General features: G+C 34.6%; 3 protein-coding genes across 4 annotated transcripts in view; 1 reads left to right on the forward strand and 2 right to left on the reverse strand.

Moving 5' to 3' along the window:
• The window catches only part of LOC125823993 (protein-L-isoaspartate O-methyltransferase 1-like), a 41,080-nt gene extending 32,133 nt beyond the window's left edge, over positions 1-8,947 (forward strand). The window contains exons 2-5 of one of the 2 annotated variants that reach the window (XM_049503346.1): positions 4,829-4,906; positions 6,266-6,536; positions 7,835-7,999; positions 8,438-8,947. In XM_049503346.1, the coding sequence (XP_049359303.1) occupies positions 4,901-4,906; positions 6,266-6,536; positions 7,835-7,999; positions 8,438-8,691 (696 nt within the window). In that variant the 5' untranslated portion in view covers positions 4,829-4,900 and the 3' untranslated portion in view covers positions 8,692-8,947. Of the gene's footprint in view, positions 1-4,673; positions 4,907-6,265; positions 6,537-7,834; positions 8,000-8,437 lie in introns of those variants that run through there. The other variant, XM_049503345.1, reaches the window with a different exon arrangement.
• Positions 8,948-9,559: 612 nt separating this feature from the next.
• Positions 9,560-13,518, reverse strand: LOC125824060 (28 kDa ribonucleoprotein, chloroplastic-like). The gene is made up of 4 exons (XM_049503412.1): positions 12,898-13,518; positions 12,693-12,794; positions 11,361-11,642; positions 9,560-9,776 (listed from the first exon to the last, which is right to left on the reverse strand). The coding sequence occupies exons 1-4, from the start codon at positions 13,357-13,359 to the stop codon at positions 9,711-9,713; spliced, it is 912 nt and encodes a 303-aa protein (XP_049359369.1). The 5' UTR covers positions 13,360-13,518; the 3' UTR covers positions 9,560-9,710.
• A 1,505-nt stretch (positions 13,519-15,023) lies between these two features.
• On the reverse strand, positions 15,024-19,070 carry LOC125824040 (probable galactinol--sucrose galactosyltransferase 2). The gene is made up of 14 exons (XM_049503392.1): positions 18,892-19,070; positions 18,342-18,604; positions 18,174-18,264; positions 18,028-18,076; positions 17,850-17,941; positions 17,649-17,756; positions 17,434-17,553; positions 16,919-17,329; positions 16,688-16,829; positions 16,343-16,410; positions 16,093-16,227; positions 15,701-15,927; positions 15,494-15,582; positions 15,024-15,402 (listed from the first exon to the last, which is right to left on the reverse strand). Exons 1-14 carry the CDS (start codon positions 19,068-19,070, stop codon positions 15,124-15,126), a joined length of 2,253 nt encoding a protein of 750 aa, XP_049359349.1. The 3' UTR covers positions 15,024-15,123.
• Between the last annotated feature and the right edge of the window lie 561 nt (positions 19,071-19,631).

Consider the following 19,631-nt stretch of genomic DNA (forward strand, 5'->3'; position numbering starts at 1 on the left):
TAATTACTCAACAAAACTAACAAGATAAGAACGAATCAATGTATCACTATTTTACTATTTCAATTTATGTTATATGCAGTATGCTTATATAATATTACTTTTCTATATTTAAAAATAATTTAATTTTTTAATTTTTCTTATAATTATTTATAAATCTAAAATTTGTTTTAGATCATAAATTTTAAAAATATTAATTTCTTTTTAAAAATTTGTGACTAGTTAAATAGAGGTGCATACATAGAATAATAGGAATATCAAACAATATTTTCCTAGATTCTTTTTGTTTCCATCTAGCTTGGTAGAAATTGAGGTTTTGATATGTATCTTATTATAAAGTTCGCATTCGTGAGCTTGTTCACATTGTCAAGTCCAAATAAAGAAGGTGGATTGTTGAGGGTCAGTGAGGAACAACTTTTGATCTATTCTATAAAAATAAAGATAAAATTATGAATAATTTACTATTTTCAGATCTTACTTATGAAATTGTACTGAATTTATTATTGTTATTTTTGTCTACATCTTGCTTTTAATTTGTAGGTAATACATAAGTCTATATTTTTTTTAGTCCAATATGAAATCTAATCGCATTTTTTTTCCACATTTGAAGAAAAGAGAGCAAATAGTGAAGTGTCACCAAAATTCAACTGAGTTATCTATTGCATTTGCTTTTTAGTGTGTCTAATAAAAGAATATTATATATTTTTTTGCTCTTTTTAGTGAGTTTTTACGTAATAAATATGACGAGTAAGGAGGATAGATCTGGTACGTCACATTTGGATAAAGTAAAAGATTTTTTCTATGCTATTTTTTTCTAAATTAAATTCTAAAAAGAGTTCAACCTGTTATCATTTCAAACCGAAAACATAATTAACAGAGATTGGAAAATGTAACTTAAATCTAATATATTCACCTTATGGTGCATAGTTCAATTTTCAAATGATCACTTAAGTTTTATTTAATTGTACTGTATTCACTACCTTTTTATAATGGATAACTCATCCATTTTATATAAGTATATCACAAAAAATATCTTTTGTAACTAAAGAGTAATTCAGTTTTGTTTAAACATCATATAAAATGTCTCATTTGTTTTCTCCTAGTGACTTTATGTATAATGCAAAATTAAGTAGCTTTTAGCTACAAAAAATTAAGTAGTTCAACGGCTTTCGTGATATTTAAGTAAGTTGAGTAATTTTTTTTAATTATAAGAAATAATTTAGTGAATTTCGTGTAACAAAATGAAAACTTAGCTACGCAATAACTATATTCAAATTAACATAGCTATAAAATTATAAGTTGCCTAATTCATTTTAGAATATGATCAAAGTATGTGCAGTGAGAATTTGAATCTTCTCAACCCCCCACCTTGTTTCCTTCATATGGTTAAATAAAAGTACAGTAAGAGATGAGAAGAAAGAGCATGTTTCATGTAGAAGACTTGAGAAAATGATCAAAACGGTTTTAGGTAATGATTTATTTTGATCCTTAATATATTTTAGTTGATTGAAATGGTCCTTAATATATATACTAAATAAAAGTGTTCATTTTGGTCATTAATATATTTCACTTGATTGAAATGATCATTAATGTTTAACAAATGTGTTCATTTTGGTCATTTATCTTAAACTTAACAAATTTATAAAAAAAAATGTTAAATTTAATCATGGACCACCCCACGTAGCTAACAAAATTCAACATTGATGTCTTCTTTGTAAGCTCCAAAGAAAAATTTCATGAAATCTAACACTATTTTATTTACTTTCTCTAACAAATTTATTATTTTCTCTTGCTTAAATCAGAAATGGGTATTACGTCAGTAGAATAATATTTTAGAAAAGGAAAAATAGTAATATTGTTGGAGAAACTAGAGAAAATAGTATTACATTTTATGGAGTACTTTTCAAAATAACAAAAAGGACAACAAGGGTAAATTTTGTTAGCCACATAAGGTCCATAGTAAATTTAACACTTTTTTTTAAAAAAAAAATTGTTAGGTTTAGGGTAAAAAGACCAAAATGAACACTTCTTGTTATACATGAAGGACCATTTCAATCAAGTGAAATCTATTAAGAACCAAAATAAACACATTTGTTATACTTTGAAAAGTGAAATATATTAAGAATCAAAATAAAGCATTCTCAATATATTATTAACGATCATTTTGGTTATTTTCTCTAGAAGACTTACCTGGACTAGGTAAATTTTTTTGCAAGGCATAAATTTATATCTTTACACCATAATATTTCATAAATTATGCTTCACATTTTAGACAACTTTTGTCCCATTAAACATTGGAAAAACTTCAAAATATGACAAACATCCATATATATTCAAGAAAAATAGCTACATTTTTTTTTTCTTCATGTTATATGGATATAATTAGATTATAAATAGCAAACTTAATTATATACAAATAAATAAATTTATATATATATATATATATATATATATATATATATATATATATATATATTTAATATAATAAATAAATATTAAATAGGAAAGTAATTATTGAATGCCTAATTAATTATGGCAGGCACTTTTGTGATCTTTTCCCATGTTTACCATTATCAAGTTTTTCTCTTTCATCAATATTCATACATCACATACTTTCTGATTCCCCCCCCACCCACCCCCCCACCCCAAATTCATTCAAATTCAAGATCTTTTACATCACTGCAAGAGCAATTTTTGTGATTTTGTATCCATCAGATATCTTCTAATTGCATATTTATCTCGTTTTTATGAACATTATATATCTGCACATCTACACTTTCTTCTATTTTCATAGGGTTTTGATTCAAGAATTTGTTTATCCATTTCAATGGCTGAAATTGATACTCCGAGGAGGGTTACGAGAGATATACATTTATTTGACAAATTGTTGGATGAACTACCTTCTTTTGATTTGTGTATTACTCAACAAGAAGTCAAAATTTCAGGCTCTACTGCTGCAATGAAGAACGAAAGAAGAACAAAAAAGGTTAATGATCATATACCCTTAAATTTGCTTGAAAAAATCGAACATGCAAAATTAATAAAGAAGAAAAAAGGTTCAAAAGTGAAAACTAATCTTGAAAAAAGGGAGAAAAGTCAACAATATTGATTCAAGTGGGTGTGAAAAAAGAGCAGTCGAGCAGGAACAAGAGGAAAATGAAATTGATAGTTGTATGCTTTATTTTTTTTAGTTTAATGTCATTTACTTATATATCTCAACACATGTATTGTGTGCCATTGTCAATATATTATGGATTGTCCTCTTGTATTAAAATTGTTAGAAAATTTGATTTCGTATGCATGTGTATAGTTGTTAAAAAATGAGTATAAGAAGAACATGAACAAAAAAGAGATTGAGGGTTCTTTGATTGTCAATTTTGTATATAGTAGAATACTTATATACATAGACATTTGTATCATTATATAACCACAAGTTGAATTGTTGATATGTGAATACAATTATATTTGAATACATAAGTACTCTGTCAAATTTAGAAGTTGATTAGGGAATTCAAATATAGTTTGATACATCAATACAATATTGTTGGCCTTTTCAAAAATTTATTTACAAGAATACTTATACAGTTTGATACCCACAAATTATATCTTTTTTTTCTCGTGTGTCTAATGTATCCATACTTATACAGTTTGATACCCACAAATTGTATCTTTTTTGCTCGTTTGTCTAATGTATCCATATTTTTGCTTACCAACAGTGTTGAATGTATCCATATTTATATGCATAGATACTTGTATTGTTATATAAGCACAAGTTGAAATGTTGATTTGCGAATACAATTATATCTAGATAGATAAGTACTATATCCAAGATAAAAAGTTGATTAGGGAATACAAGTATAGTTGTATCCAACGTATTCATTTTTGTGTTTAACAACAACGTATTCATTGTATTCTATATTGGTGCATTCATTTTTTGTTTAACAACTAGTGTATCTATTGCCGTGTAGTTCACCTATTCAAAATCAAAATACTTAACCTTCATTCACAAATTCAACAATTTGCTTACATACAATAACTTGAATTAACAAAAAAAAAAATATTAATACCTTTACGACGCCAGAATAAGAATTATGGAGACAACAAGAAAATTGAGTATGATGTATCACAATTTTTGTTAAACTGATAAAGAATATAATATGATATGTCTTTAAATGAGTAATTTTCAGTTATAAAGTTAATTATGGGAAGTTGCTCATTGTATGGACGTAATGTAAGGATAGTGGGTTATATTTAGAATCAATTCCTTATTTAGTTTGTTGTACTTAAAGATGTATTAATGTATAAATAAAATAAATAAAAAACTATACAAAAATACAGCAAAAAAGTGATATAAATTGTAGTCATTTATTGTAAATAACATACTTATAGCTATTGGTATTCATTAACCCTATAAATATAGTTATTTTTGTAAGTTACTCATAAACATAAGTTCATTCAATTAAGGGCAAAAGTGTAATTTACTCAAGAACATTGACCCATGTAGCTTTCGATGGGCTTTGGGTAGACAAAAGTTGGGCCAGACAAAGCCCACAAAGTTAGCTAAGGCCCATACTAATTGAAGGCCCAATTAGAAGTAAAATAAAAACAGGGAAAAAAAAGACACGTGGGAAGAGAAGCGTGAGTAAGAAAGAGGAGAATGCCAAATTAAAGGATCGAGAAGCAGCGAGAGTGAAAAATGCCGTCTTCAATATCCTTACATTCTGTGTCAGCTATAGCGTATGGTTTCCGCTACCGTGCGCCTTTAAAGCACACTTGTCTATTATACGCCCACCAACTCCATAGTTTTCATCGCCAAAAACCTCCCACCTTGCCTCTCTTCTCTTCATCCTTTTGCCGTGTCCTAAATCCCAGTTTCTTCACGGGAAACTCTCTCTTCTCTCGAATGGAGGTACTCTTTCTATCTGTTTGTTATTTTTCGGCACCTCGTGTGCTTACAGAGACAAGTAATTTCATATGTATTTCATAATTTCTAATTGTTTTGTTTTTGTTTACTGGTTTCAAATGATTCATTTCCTGCTATTCTGTTGTGATTGTGAATTTCTCCACAGTGAATGGAAAGAAAAATTAGTAGCAGTAAACAGCTTGAAGTGGAATAGTCAATCTCCACATAATCATTTGGTTGGACAAGCCTGATGTAAGGAAACCCTAAATCTAAGAACAAGAAATAAAAGATAGAAGAAACACTCAAGCAAGGAACTAATAGATAATAATGACTATATTAAAACCAAATTTTTTATTAAGAATTTAAAGACAAGCACCAAATCTATAAGATAACAAACAATCTATCACTAAGATAAACCTCAAGAGGAATGCTTCCTCAAGCAAGCAATCACATCAACATTGTCTAGCAACAAACACCATAGCCTACTCTTGAGAAAGAGTTTCACTCTTCAAAGTCATATCATATCGAATTTCACAGTCTAAATGAGTTACTCACTTATTTATATAGTCTAGGCTAGCTATTACATAAATGCCCAAAAGTGGCACTCAAATTAATTTGCAGAAAACAGCCCCAAACAGACTGCTTCTGGAGTTTGTGATGGACATGCCATTCCATGCCATGCCGCATCCCTTGACTTGCGAACACAAGTACTCCGCAACCCTAAAATAGTGAGCCCTCAAAGTTCAAGCTAGATGAGACTAACATGTGGCCGCATTACACTACTTGTGGTCTCATTTGGGCTCCGCATCTCATGTTGTAAGTGAGTTCTTTTAAGTGTTTGAGCATGTCGTTGGCCTTCAAACCTTCACTCCAAGCACCCTCTAAGACTCTAAAGTAGTGTCTTGATGACAATCTTTGAACTCCCTAGCTCAGCTTGGCGTCCATGCATTAAAGCTCACATCCTTTTGGCTATTATATCGTACTGGATTGTGAGAGTGTTCCTAAATGAGAGCACAATCTAAAGAATGTCCTAGGAGAGATACCTGTGAATTTTTTAAATTGAGTTTTTCTTCAAACATCAGTGAGAAAGGGAGTAGAAAGGGTAGATTGGGGTGCCTGGATAACTAGTTATTTGTCATACTCTTGGACATCCTAGCAAGTAAATTTTCCTGATAGGCTGATACATTATTTTATCTATCTACCTCTATGAATAAAATCTTACATCATCTTTTATTTGTTTGTCACATAATTCAAATGGTTTAATAGCTGTGCATCTTTTTCTGCTTTCCGGTCAACCTTGAGCAGGTCACCAGATGGGCATATTTGTTATCTCTTATTTCAATCTTGTTTTATGTTTATCAACAGCAATTTTGGAGTGGAAGTGCCGTTAACAGAAACAAGGGAATGACTGAGCAGTTGCGAAGATATGGAGTCATAAAATCACAGAAAGTAACAGAAATAATGGAAACTGTAGATAGGGGTTTGTTTGTACCTGAGGGTACTCCTGCTTACGTTGATAGCCCCATGAGTATAGGTTACAATGCCACTATCTCAGCACCTCATATGCATGCTATGTGTCTTGAATTATTGGAGGACAGGTTGCAGCCTGGCATGCATGCTCTTGATGTTGGTTCAGGTAATTATATATTGAGCTCACTCGTTTCTGCAAACTAATTCAGAATCACATATTTATTAGTTCAAATTCCATTTGTCCAATTTGGCATCTTAGGATAGATTTTGATTCTACTCAGAAAACGCTGCCCAAGTTATGATTGAATTGTGCTTTCACAGGGATAAGTGAGATGCTATTTATAGAGCTCTCTTGTTGGGTCATTCTTATAACTTGCCTGGTTTTTCATGTCGGTTGATAATCAGAAATGACAAATGTGCTCGCATTCAGTGAGTGATTAGATAGCAGCTTGTTGGTTCTCAATATTTTAGATAAGGTTGTTTCTGTTTTCCTGAGGTATTAACCTTTGTCTTGTGAGCATGTATCAACACCATCTTGTGAGATGTATCACCACCATCATTGGATTGAGAAAGTGAACCATTTTTGCTGCACAGCTTTTTCCTCTCGTTTTCCAAGTTCCTTGTTTGTGGTTGCATGTCAAACGGATGCCATCTAGCAGCAAGCATAACAGTTTGGTGTAGTATCAACTCTACACTTGTGCTATGAGATCCATGAATCTTATTGTTAAAAATAATTTCTAATCCAATGTGGAAATAATATTTCCAGAAGGATGTTAAATGTTTCACATGATTGTTCTTTATCAAAATGTTCCACGTGATTGGCCTTTCCAGGTAACAGTTAATAGTTTGTGTTAGTTTGGTGTATAAATCTTAATAATCGTTGGATATTTGATGGGACAAATTTAGATAGAAGTGGAAGAATCAAATCTAGGGTTTGGTTAGAGGAAGAGGATAATGTTGAACTGTCTTTGCTTGTTTCTGTTTTGGTCTTGAATGAAGAGTTGGTCTTTCTGTACTTTTTTTTTTTGTACAAGTTCTTCCTGTATTAGCTATAAGAGGAAGTTTCATTCGTCATGAGCTTTTGAGAAGTTATTTTTATGTAATGAGGAGGTTTGTGGTCAAGGGAGCGGGAGCTTTCTCACTAGTATAATTGTCCTCCATAATCGTAATTCTTAGTTGGAGTTTTGGAGAGAGAACTGAATAAATTAAACGAATGTGCAGTTTGCATGTTTTGGGACTTTCATGCCATTGTTACTTGATGGATATTTATTCTCTCACATGGAAAATTTTAGGAGATACTGATAAGCTTTTAGAATATATTATTGTTGTGTTGTAAGTAATTAAATCCTATCAATTTGAATTGAGGTATAGTTGATTGTTTGAATGAATGAAGGATGACCTTTTCTTGTCAAAGCTAATTATGTTGCAGCAGTCAGTTTCTTAATAGGTTTTTGTTTCATATAGGAACGGGGTACCTCACAGCATGTTTTGCTCTGATGGTTGGACCACAAGGTCGAGTTGTTGGTGTGGAACATATACCAGAGTTGGTTGCGTGGTCAATCAAGAATGTTGAAAAGAGTGCAGCAGCTCCTTTATTAAAAGAAGGGTCCCTCTCATTGCATGTTGGTGGTATGGTTTTTATAGCATTTTCATATAGTTTGTTCAGGAGACGCTCGCCGTATCACCCTTCGGGGTGGCCCAGTGGTTTGGGCTTGGGACTTCTATGTTGGAGGTCTCAAGTTCGAAACTCCTTGCCAACAAAAGCAAGGGATTTTGCCTTTTGGGTCGAGCTCGTCGCACTGGGCTCGCCTAGTGTGGGTTACCTCTCCTATGTGGTTTGTGAGTTATTGCATAGGAGTAGGAGTTTTGCCCTATGCGCACCCAGAGGATAGCGGCTGCGTGTTTCCCTTGTCATAAAAAAAGAAAAGACGCTCGCCGTATCAAAGTAGTGTTCATAGGTGGCTGGTTAATATTATTTCTCTTTCCAGTCTGACATGCTCCCACCATGGGACTTTTCTTGAGGCTGTTGACAAACGAGTGTTTTTGGTAACTTGTGCATCATTGCAGACGGGAGGAAAGGTTGGCCAGAGCACGCACCTTATGATGCTATTCACGTTGGAGCAGCTGCAGCTGATGTTCCACAGGATCTCATTGACCAGTTAAAGCCTGGGGGAAGGATGGTGATTCCAGTGGGTACTTTTTTTCAAGACCTCAAGGTTATAGACAAAAAAATGGATGGTTCAATAAGTGTTCGAAGTGAGACTTCTGTCCGTTATGTTCCACTGACTAGTCGAGAAGCACAAATGAAGGGCACTGACTAGTTGAGAAAGCACAGATAAAGGGCACATAAAGCTGGTTGTTTCTGGCGATGTTGGTTCCTCACTTGTGTGGCAGGTGGCACTTCAGTTTGATGTTTTGTACAGTTTCACACCTCTTAGCCTGTAAAGAATGAACGATCTAAATGGTTCTGTATTTAATTCCATGCAAATTCTATCTTGTAGAACCTGCTCTACAAGCTATCGCCTCTCTCTTCCTTGTCGGTAATATATTTCTTGTCTAGCAAAAGGAATCGGATGGTTACATGTGTTACTGGAGATAATACTGATATTGAATTTAGTTTAGGAATGCAACATTAGATTGCTATATTTAATCCCAGCATCGATGCATTAGAGTAGTAAATACACATGACAACAGAGAGAGAGAGAGCTTTTCGCCTTTGCTTACCTGCTTAACCGTACACTACTATAGTACCTATATACTATATATATATGGCTATCCTTTTACTTGCACCGGGTGTTGTGTTGACACCAAACTGATGCTCCTTAAAGTACTAAAGTGATATAATGTTGTGAATATATATTATGTATATTCATACACATGGCATGCATCATTGGATTAATGTGAAGGTGTGAGATCCTGAATCAGAACACCAGTAAAACAATTTACAATGCTTTTCTATTTTGCATATGATGTCATACCAATATATATAACATTGGACGACTAGCTTAATTAGGACACCAGATCTCTTGATCATAGTAAAGCTTCCTATCCATTCTGAATAAGTTCTAGCAACATGAAGGTGTAAAGCTAACGGCAAATGAGTACTACCACAAATAGAATTCAAAATCTTACAGCATTCAATCCTCTACCACAGAGTTTCCAAAGGGCAAGAGCAGAAGAAAGAACAAAAAAAAAAGTCGCCGTGCCCTATATAAGTAATCAACAAATAAAAACTTACAAGTAGAGAGCCAAATTAAAGACGTTTGATGAAAATCTAACTGCTCATAGCTGCAGAACTGTCACTACTACGCCAATCGAACAATAAAACATGTGATCAAAATCAAAACGTGTTGCGCCTAGGTCTTTCTTCAGCAGCATTTACCCTGATCGTCCTCCCGTCCAAAGTCTGAAATACAACAATGAAGAGAAACTATTAGCTTCAAGATCAAAGATCTCGAAAGAAAATATATGCCTAACATGAATCCATCAAAGAGAATAACCATCAACCAAGTAACTAACTGTTCAACATCTGTATTAAGCAAACAATACAAAGAGAGGTCATTTGTTCCGTGAACAAGTCACATCAGGTATCATAATACTTGAATTATAATGAACTTGATAATCATCATCATATATTTGCATTTCTTATCAGATTAGTTAATCATATCAAAAATTGAAGATACCAACTCAGTTGTTGTCACTATGAAACAGATCCACAATCTCTCATCTAATGAATATGTAACTGATATATAATATTTTTCTGTCTAGCTTTCATTGCTAAAACGTCCATCGCTAAGGTGATTGGTGTGGTAAGCCAAGCAACTTCTCTTTCCAAAGAAGAATGCCAACCCAAAGTAAAGTTAGGCTTTCTCTTGAAGCAAAACCCACCAGGTTAGCTATAATTAAAGTTCACCCAGAGTCGAAGAATTACTTTCTTCTAATTTTAAAAGTAATACCAGTGTATTACAAGAATTATTAGAAACTACTATCAGATTACAAGAAATAGCTTAACTAAGCAAGTAATACTATAACAACCATTTTAGTCATTTTATGCTCTTACATATGTTCCACTAACAAATAAACAACATACCCAATGTGAGCCCATAAATGGGGTTTGGGGAAGGTGGGGGCATACGCAGTTTGCATTAATAGTGGGGGAAGTACAAACTAACTAATGTGGGATTTGTGTTACGGATACCAAAAATGACAACCAAACACTCGACACTAAAGAAAAATCGGTACAGTACTACAGTTTATTTCAAGTGATGCAGTAAACAAATGATACCAGAGTGTACGAATCTCATTTGTTAGACTCTTAAACATCTTAATTTTCTTCTTCTTTTTTGTTTTCTTTTCACTGGGGGTGGGATAATAGTGAATCTAGACATCGTTGGTACTTCAAGATGACATTGGCTACCAATTTAAACTTGGCCTCTAGCCACAGAATACAATATCTATAAGATACCAATTTACAAACACAGGTTTTATAAAATATATTCTCATATTTGAAAAGTTAGCATGTATAGTCTACTCCTGTACAATGCCAATTATATAAAATAAGTGCACAAAGACTGCATACCATTACAAATAAATTAAAGAGTTAGAAATTTATAAAGCATAAATTTGGTTTCATCACCAGTATGGAAGCACATGTTGGTAGTTCTCTTCCTCTCTTATAAGATTCAGATTATAGGGATATCAGAATCAGGATAGATATCTAGTAAATTAGAGAGTAACCTGACGTTAGTTAAACATCTAGATCGCAGTCACTTTGCAATTTATCATAGAAAACTAATCCAAATTCTTAAGAAAAAAGTTGATCTATCATTAAAAATCTAGAAAAGAGATGTAACTTTTTTCTTTTTTCATATTAATGGTTAAAAGGTGTCGAAGCATTTAGAATCAAACTCATGGATGGACTAAAGGACTCAAGCAATGATCAATTCCTATCATGCATGTGTGTGAGTGTCATAATATGTGTGCACATCACCTGTCCATCAAGGTTGGCTATTGCTTCACTCATCTCAGCTTCACTTGACATCGTCACAAAACCAAAGCCTCGTGACCGTCCAGACTCTCTGTCATAAACCACCCGGGCACTTACTACTTTACCATGTTCACTGAAGACTTGCTCAAGGCGTGCATCATCAATGTCCCATGGGATGTTGCCAACATAGATTCTGTAAGTAGGCTGAAATGTTCGAGGTGGACGTTCTGGCTGTGATCCTCTTCGAGCAGCTTTGTTGACTGTCAAGAGCCTTCCATTGAGATCCTAGCCAAATAAAATAGAAAATTAGGAAGAGTTTCAGTAACATGCCAACGTATCCATGTGTCACACATCATAACTATGAAATATCTGAATCATGTGACAGGTCTTTTCTAAAGGGACAGCTCAAGGGAATAGCACATGGAAAACATCAGATTCTATTATTAACATTCACTCTGAAGTGACCAGCACATTCAGTCAAACACACACACTAAATAGTAAGTTGGTAAAAGGACAAACCAGCCCTTCCCTCTCTACTTCCTCTCTTGCTCATGCTCATCCATGGAGGGGCGACAACAGTGCAGAAGCCACTCCTATTCTCTTGCTTCAGAGCTACTATGGAAGCCCTTTACCTTCTCCCTAGTTTCCAGAGGGAACAGCCTCTTGATTGGGACAAGTTATTAATCAATCAACTATGCCTTCAGTAGTTGATAGATTGCTAATCAAGTGTGAATATTCTCTACACATGCTATCAACACAAGAAGCAAACCAAGAAAGTGGAAGGAAGCATTTCAGCCAACAAGCTCAGCTTCCTTCCTTCAGTAGTGAGCTCAGAATGCTTTTACTTCTGGTCATGTATTAGGTAACTATCATAAAAAAAATATTTTACTTGTGGAGATAATGTCATAAAATCATTCACAACAATTCTTCACAACCTTAATGGATGGATATCAAAATCATCCTTCCTTTCAAAAAACTCACCTTTAACTGCAAATACTTGTTTCATGAACCTTTACTCTAGATATTTAAGTTCCATTGAAATTTTATAAGCAAGTGGATAAAGAAAATTTCCTCACATTGTACATGATATTAGAGAATCAAAACAACTTAGAGGCAAAAGGACTCTTGAGCCTCGATTGAATCTACAAATATAGAGTTAACGTACATTGTTTCTTAGTAGCCAAAAATGGGGAGGGGTTCTTATTTGCAGCAACAAAAAGAATAAATGTCTTATATCTAATAGAAAGCATCTTCAAGTCCAACTTTTGATAGCAAAATCCAACAATTCAACATAACTGTTACAAACATCAAAGAAAAAGAACCATTGTAACTCACATAACGGTTGTACAGTACTACAGCTTTTTCAGCTTCTTCCACAGTGCTCATTGTCACAAACCCGAATCCACGACTCCTATCAGTCTCCCTATTGTAAATGACCTGCAAAACCAAAATTCAGTACAACCTGATACCTGAATCTCTAATTTTTCACTATTTTGAAAAAAAAGGTTCAAACTTGACAATGAAATTGGGGCATTGTTACCTCAGCAATCTCAACAACACCAGCCTGTTGAAAAAGTTGAGCCAACCCCTCACTATCTATATCATAGGGTAAATTCCCAACAAACAATTTCGCATCTTCCGGAGGTTCTTCGTACTCCTCCGCCTCGGCCTCAGCCTCATCACTCTCCCCTGCATCACCAACACTTGCAAAATCAAAGCTAAGCGATTCCCCACCTTGTTCTTTATCTTCAAGGCCAACACTGCTGTCATCATCTTGCTGAGCAGCCACTACAGAAACAATAGATGGGAATTGGGTAGTTGTCTTTTTAAGAGATAAAAAAGAAGATGAAGAGGAGAATGAGGAAGAAAGGGAGATGGGTTTTAATGGGGTTGAGATAAAAGACATGGATTTGGTGGTGGTGAAGAAGGAAGGAAGAGAGATAAGGCAAGAATTGGTCGCCATGGATAAATTCTTGATTAAGGGTTTGGTAAGAGAAGACATTGGTGGTATTATCTCTAGGGTAGAGTGAAGGAAGAAAAGGGGTTTATGAGGAGGAAAGAAGATAAGGTGGAGTAGAGAGAGCAGAGGTTTTGAAGCCGGCGGATGGTCCTAGTTACTTTGAGATTTTCTCCCTCAGGCCCCAAATATGTAGGCAGCACTTCTTTCTTCAATACATGAACTACTCCATTATCTTAGGATTTTAAATTTCACAATTTTTTTTTAAAAAAAAATAATAAAATTCAACATTGCCATTGTCTTGTAATATTTGAAAATTTCAAATTATGTTTATTTTTCCAAGATTGGTCGAAAGTGATTAGTGAACGTTATTTCATCGAGTATTTTTTCTCTCTCCCAATAATGACTAATGTGAACTATATTTGAAAAGGTAAAAGTTGAAACCAAAACAAGATTAGGGCACTCAAAAGATGTTCCAACATCAAAAATAGATATTTCATGCTATTAGTCAATTTTAGCAAATTAAAAGAGTTTATAATTGAAGATTATAATAATTAGTTTTATATGAAAATTCAGACGCGCTCAACTGTCTACTAATCTTATATCCTAATTCTCGATCTTCGTGTGCTTTCCCATGGAATCATGATCTCAGTAAAAAGAAGAGGTGTCATGTTATGTCTAATTACTTTTTTCTAATACTTTTTGGCCTATATTTTCTCTCCTTATCGCCATCATAGCCAACTCTCACACCTCGATATTGGGGCATATGCATTGCCTTCTCACATGCTCAAACCATCTCAGCCTCAATTCCATCATCTTATCCATAATGAAGGTCGCATCTCCTTGTAACAGATGTCTTTGTTTCTAACTTTATCCCGCCCCCACATTCATATCAACATTATCAACTTCTTTACCTCTGCGTCATACAATATATATAGTTGGTTGAGGAACAACTTTATAGAACTTACCGTTAAGTCTAAGTGACACATTCTTTTCACAAGAGACACTAGATGCGAGTCTCCATTTCATCCACCTCGCTCCAATGCAATGTGTAATATCAATTCATCAACCACTCCTCCCTTCCTTCTTTCTTCGGTGCTTTCCTTCTTCATTCCTCCTCCTTTCTTCTTCTTTCATGTTAAACCGTTAAAGCTGTTTCAAAGTTCAATTTTAAAATTCGATAAACGTGAACCATTTCAAGTGAATAATATATCAAAAGACTTGAAATATAGGAGTTCATATCTAAAATTTTGAGTTGATAAAGATTAATAGCTCAATTCGCTATTAAAGTTTCTTCAAAGCTCATTTAAAATTCGACATGCCACAAACGTGAATCGTTTTGCGTGAATAATATATGAAAAGACTTGAAACATCGAGAGAAACTCATATCTAATATTTAGGATTGCTTAGAAGAGATTTGAGTTGGTCGTGACTGAAAAAAATGTATAAACAACGTATATGGATGTATATACATCTCTGATACATACTTATACATCATATACACGATTATACACTATTTATATAATATTGATTCATTTTATATACATACGGCTGATTTTGTTTAATTGTTTTTTTTATTGCCTGTACAGCAAGTGATTAGTCCTTTTTCATAGTCATATATATCAAGTTTTGAGTCCGGCTCTAGTTCATGTACTAGATTATCGAGTAGTAATCTTTATCGAGTAGAAACTAGAGGTGTTAGATGGACGTAACTGCACAAAAGTCTAAGTTTATTTCCTTCGAAAAATAAAATAAAAAGCGAAGGTACAATAAAGAGAATAAATAATCTGATGTCCACTTCAAAGAGGCTTAATAGACAACATCAATTTCCCTAGCATCACAATCACCTTCAAGATGAATAATTAGCAGTCCATCTTCAGTGTTGTAGTTGAATTTTGTTTCCTCACCCTTCACTGTACAGTAGCTTGGTTTAGAGCTAGAATAGGCTCCAAATCGGCCACAGCCTCGTGTTTTAATTTGTATCTTGCATCCTGATGGAAGCTGGCTGCAAAGAAGACCCTCTATAGCTCCACCAGAGTTGTACATGTCAATCAATCCAATAGGAGCAAAATGATGACTGTTATAAACCTGTACACATGACATTTCATTTGATATTAAAGAGCTCCCCTTAGCAGAGAATGTTCCAAAACCTCAAATATATTGCAGACAGTTGACATACCTTCACTGGAGAGATGGTAAATACTTCACATTCAAGTGTACTTAACGAGACTTGGATTTTCCCTTCTTTTGGCAATCTAGAAAGAGAGCCTAACAACAACTCAACGAGATAAGCTAAATGGTCAGTTACAGGATTTTCGCTTTGCAAAACAGATTAAATTTTGTAGGGACGCAAAAGCTGTTATACTTTAAGTTATCATAAGACTACCTGAGTTAAATGCATAGATGGCACAATCCCCAGTCCAATCATCACCAGCAATATCCCCAATATAGTCAATGTCAAGAGGGCTGATATGGCCAGTGATGGTTAGAGGCTTCGAAGTCGAGGCAAGGATGTTCTCAGATCCTTCCTTCAGTGGCCAATTTCCAGCTCCTTGACAATTAAAAGCACCAATTACACCGGATAACTTATTTAAATTCCAAATTTTCAAGAAGCTGCAACAGGTCAAGGTTAATAGTGTCATTAAACATTGCAGTTTCAATATTTCAGCTGTAGGAGCTCCCTCTCTCCGAAGCCACTAAGAAGTCCCTGTGACCTTCTAGTGTGTGCGGGAAACATCCCTTAGAAATTACTGATAAAAGTACGGAAATGCATCTTACTTTTTCCCATCCATGACGGGGTCTATAAATAAGCAGTCTCGCGTTGGCCGCCCAGAACATCTAGCTCTTAGGATTGAGCCATCAGGCAAAACTAGCTTCTTAAGTAGTTCAAAATCGTGGTGACCTGGCTCATCACTGAAGAGATTGTCACAACATATCAAATTGCAATAAGATCTCATTTAAATAGTAATGCTGAAGTTCTGGTCATAGAAAAGAATGTTGTACTGCATAGTGTAATAGGACCTCTCACCTAACATACACTGTAGACCCACTTAATGCTCTTGCAGCACCGTGGAATTTAGCTGTGAAGTGCTTGCTCTACATAAACAGAACAGTTAGTTCTTCTAAGCTCAAGCCTTTTGTTTTGTGATCAAATGAGTACGTTTTCTAAGCTAAAGTTTTTTTCTATGATCAAACACGGAAGCAATAAGATCTGATCAAAGCAACCTAGTCATCAGCAATGCTTAAGCATAAATTGTTTCCACATTTTATAGACAAAGTTTAAGTCATTTAGCAGCATGACTGTACTCAACCAAAGATAGTATACGCCAAACCATCGTCACTTTTCACTCACATTATACTGATGATACCATACCTGGAACATGTCCCAATCTGGAACCACAATCTCCCCCATAAGAAGACTGTTAAATGCAACAGAAGCAATATGTAGTGTTTGACAAGTAGGATCCCTGGGCATGAAATCCTCCGACGCTCTTGCAACTGCACTCCTCTTTGAGCTGACAGTTCACTTCTCAATCAGAAACTATTATCAATACAATAACTTCATCCATACCTTGCATAGCAATTTCAACCGAAGATTACTCACCTGTAGAAGGAGTCAGAGTTGTGATTCATACAGCAAATTAGGTTGTCTGCTCCAAAGTTTCTCGCAATAGATTCCTCAAGAGCTTCTTGGTAACGCCCAGTAAGTGCAACACGACCCCCATGTCCAAACCCTAAGGTTTCTAAAAGAGTCTGCACATCTACTTTTACTCCATCTACACCACAGCTTGCAAGATAACTATGAAGATCATTGTAAAAATCAAAAATCCTCTGGGGATCGATTACACCAACTCCAAATTTTTCCAAGCTGTCCATAGCTATATCTCGAAGATTTCCTGTGTTACCAGGTGATTGAATTGGATACTCAATCTTTGGGTTGTATTTCCTCATAGTTTCAGATGACGGATGCAGCCCTCCCCAGTAACCAAGCAAAGCATGCCAGACATATACAAATCTACATAAAGGAAAGTGCTTCAAAATTGCAAACTGTATGAATTTACAGAGTTTCCCCAGTTTCCATCAAGAGAACAATAAACACTTGTTGGACCCTAGACTCACTTTAATCCATAACTTTCTTTTATGAAATTTGTGAACTCCTGGAGGTCATAGCATGGAATGTCCTGTTTCAATCCCCTAAATTTACCATTCTCCTTGATGTCAGTTAATCTAGATGCAAACCTGTGACCACATTGACAAAAAGGGAACTTAAAAATTGAATAAATAGCAACCATATTACGACCAAAAAAAACTATCTGATATATAGGAGAACACACTGTGATCCTTCAACAAATGGTTCTCCTTCCTTTTGGAAATCGTTATATGTCTCTTGCCAGCCATCATCAATAATCAAAAATCTCGGTGGACAGCCTCCTTCCATAAACCTGAGTGGAGAAGAGAATGATGGCATGTAAAAGAAGGGGCAGGCACAGAAAACATCATCTGATTCATTCACAAATTTGACTTCAATATTGTACCTTTCAAGACCTTCTTTAATCCCCTGTGGATTGACATCCGTGTAGAAAGCATCCCACGTACACCATCCAAACCAATCTAAATGTCCTGGCACCTGAGAAGAATAGCACGTCAACCCTGCAAAAGAGCTACTGGCCTATTGCAACTATCACAGCAAATGCTCATCTATAACTCCAGTACCTTTTTGTTGTCAATATGCTTAAATGTTCCCATATGATTCTCAAGTATCCTGCAAAATAATATAAAATAGAAGATATTCTACTTTAAGCTTCAAGCTACTATTGACTTGTAAGAGGCAATCATCAGTCTTTCTGAATATGACCTACTTGATAGAATCCTTTATCAGCTTAAATGGGTTGTCTCCTGAATTCATGAAAACTACCTCAGACACATTGGTGGTTTGCACATTTGCATCGCCTAAAACAAAAATAGTTATTTGATCAATAATTCATATTATATCATGAGGACATATGAAAAAGGTTGGCTCAGTTTACCACTTTCAACGCATATCTGAAGCTCATTTGAACGTGCCCCTTGCAATGTAGCTCTAAATGATCCTTCTAAGACAGGCAATAGCAAAACATAGAAGGTTTTCTCATTAGATAAAGGCAAAGAATCTCGGTCGCAGAGTGCACTCTTTTCCTTCACTTCCAAGAGAAGCATTTGCGTTTCCATTGGGATTTCACAGGCTAATTTCCCTACACGTGGTATCATCCACCAAATTTTATGTCTGAAGAGACACAAGAACTGGAATTTCCTGCAATTTCCACAAAGGAAAATATCAGGACCCTACTGACCTATGAGACTAGCCAAACATGAACTTAACCAATGAGATAGCACTCTCAAAAGTCAATAGTGAGATATTTATTAAGCACCATCCTTATTTTAATTGGAGTTTTTCAATCAAGTAGAAACATATTCTAGATCCAAGACAGAGTGAACTTTGCACCTGGAATCAACCATAATTCAAAACCTGCCTCGGCTTAAATTTTCTTCCACTAGAAAATAGGAAGGGAATTGGCGTAAAAAAAGCAGAGGACTTACTGAAGCACCCCAAGAGAAAAGACGTGTCTAGAGCTGGGTATGGATGAAGTTGCACCAAAGAAGAAAGCAGCCGAAGATTCCACCGGAGAAACTTTGACGTTAAAGGGGACTCCGGTCAACAGAGTCTTACCGTTTACCAAAAGCGAACCATCCTGGATGCATGTACTCGCTGCTGCCATCATTTTAGTGTGATCCCTCCAGTGCTCCTCTATGTTAATGGATTGAAGTTTCGAGAATTTTGGCAAAAAATTAGGACCTAACCTTTTGATATTCCGACGTCAATATTGCGAAAATCGAGGCTGGGTTTATAAGTCATTACCGACGAAATTTTTTATTATGCATAAGGCATATATATGACATGGCAGACAAAACTTGTATGAGGCTCCACTTATATTTTGACAAGTGGATAATTGAATCCCATTTCAGAAAATGACCCAAACTATCCTTTCTCTCTCTTTCCTTATAAAGTTTTTTTTCCCTCTCTCTTACTTTTTACTTTTTTTTTTCTTTGTTTCTTTTCCAACCATTGTTCTAAATTTTGCACTTCTATTCTTTAATAACTTTTCATTCTGCTTCTAACATGGTGATATTATTTTTCCATTTTGATATTAATAATTTAAACTGCTAAAAATAGTAATATAAAATTATTTGTTAATTTACGAATTAAGATATAATTAATTATAATTTTTAATTTTATTATAATAATTAATTCCTTTTGGAAGTGTAAATAAAATTTATAA

This window comes from Solanum verrucosum, unplaced genomic scaffold (assembly GCF_900185275.1).
Source record: "Solanum verrucosum unplaced genomic scaffold, falcon-dt-bn FXZP01000088.1, whole genome shotgun sequence".
NCBI classification, from domain to species: domain Eukaryota; kingdom Viridiplantae; phylum Streptophyta; class Magnoliopsida; order Solanales; family Solanaceae; genus Solanum; species Solanum verrucosum.

What these genes read in the sequence shown, in the direction of transcription:
- LOC125824040 (XM_049503392.1), bottom strand. Translation starts at nt 19,070, where the DNA reads ATGGCAGCAGCGAGTACATGCATCCAGGATGGTTCGCTTTTGGTAAAC. An exon ending in AAAGAAAGTTATGGATTAAA is followed by an intron (nt 17,330 to 17,433) that starts GTGAGTCTAGGG and finishes TCCTTTATGTAG; the next exon opens with ATTTGTATATGTCTGGCATG. An exon ending in CAGATTGGGACATGTTCCAG is followed by an intron (nt 16,411 to 16,687) that starts GTATGGTATCAT and finishes CTGTTTATGTAG; the next exon opens with AGCAAGCACTTCACAGCTAA.
- LOC125824060 (XM_049503412.1), bottom strand. Translation starts at nt 13,359, where the DNA reads ATGTCTTCTCTTACCAAACCCTTAATCAAGAATTTATCCATGGCGACC. An exon ending in GTGTTGTTGAGATTGCTGAG is followed by an intron (nt 12,795 to 12,897) that starts GTAACAATGCCC and finishes TTGGTTTTGCAG; the next exon opens with GTCATTTACAATAGGGAGAC. An exon ending in TAGTACTGTACAACCGTTAT is followed by an intron (nt 11,643 to 12,692) that starts GTGAGTTACAAT and finishes TTATTTGGCTAG; the next exon opens with GATCTCAATGGAAGGCTCTT.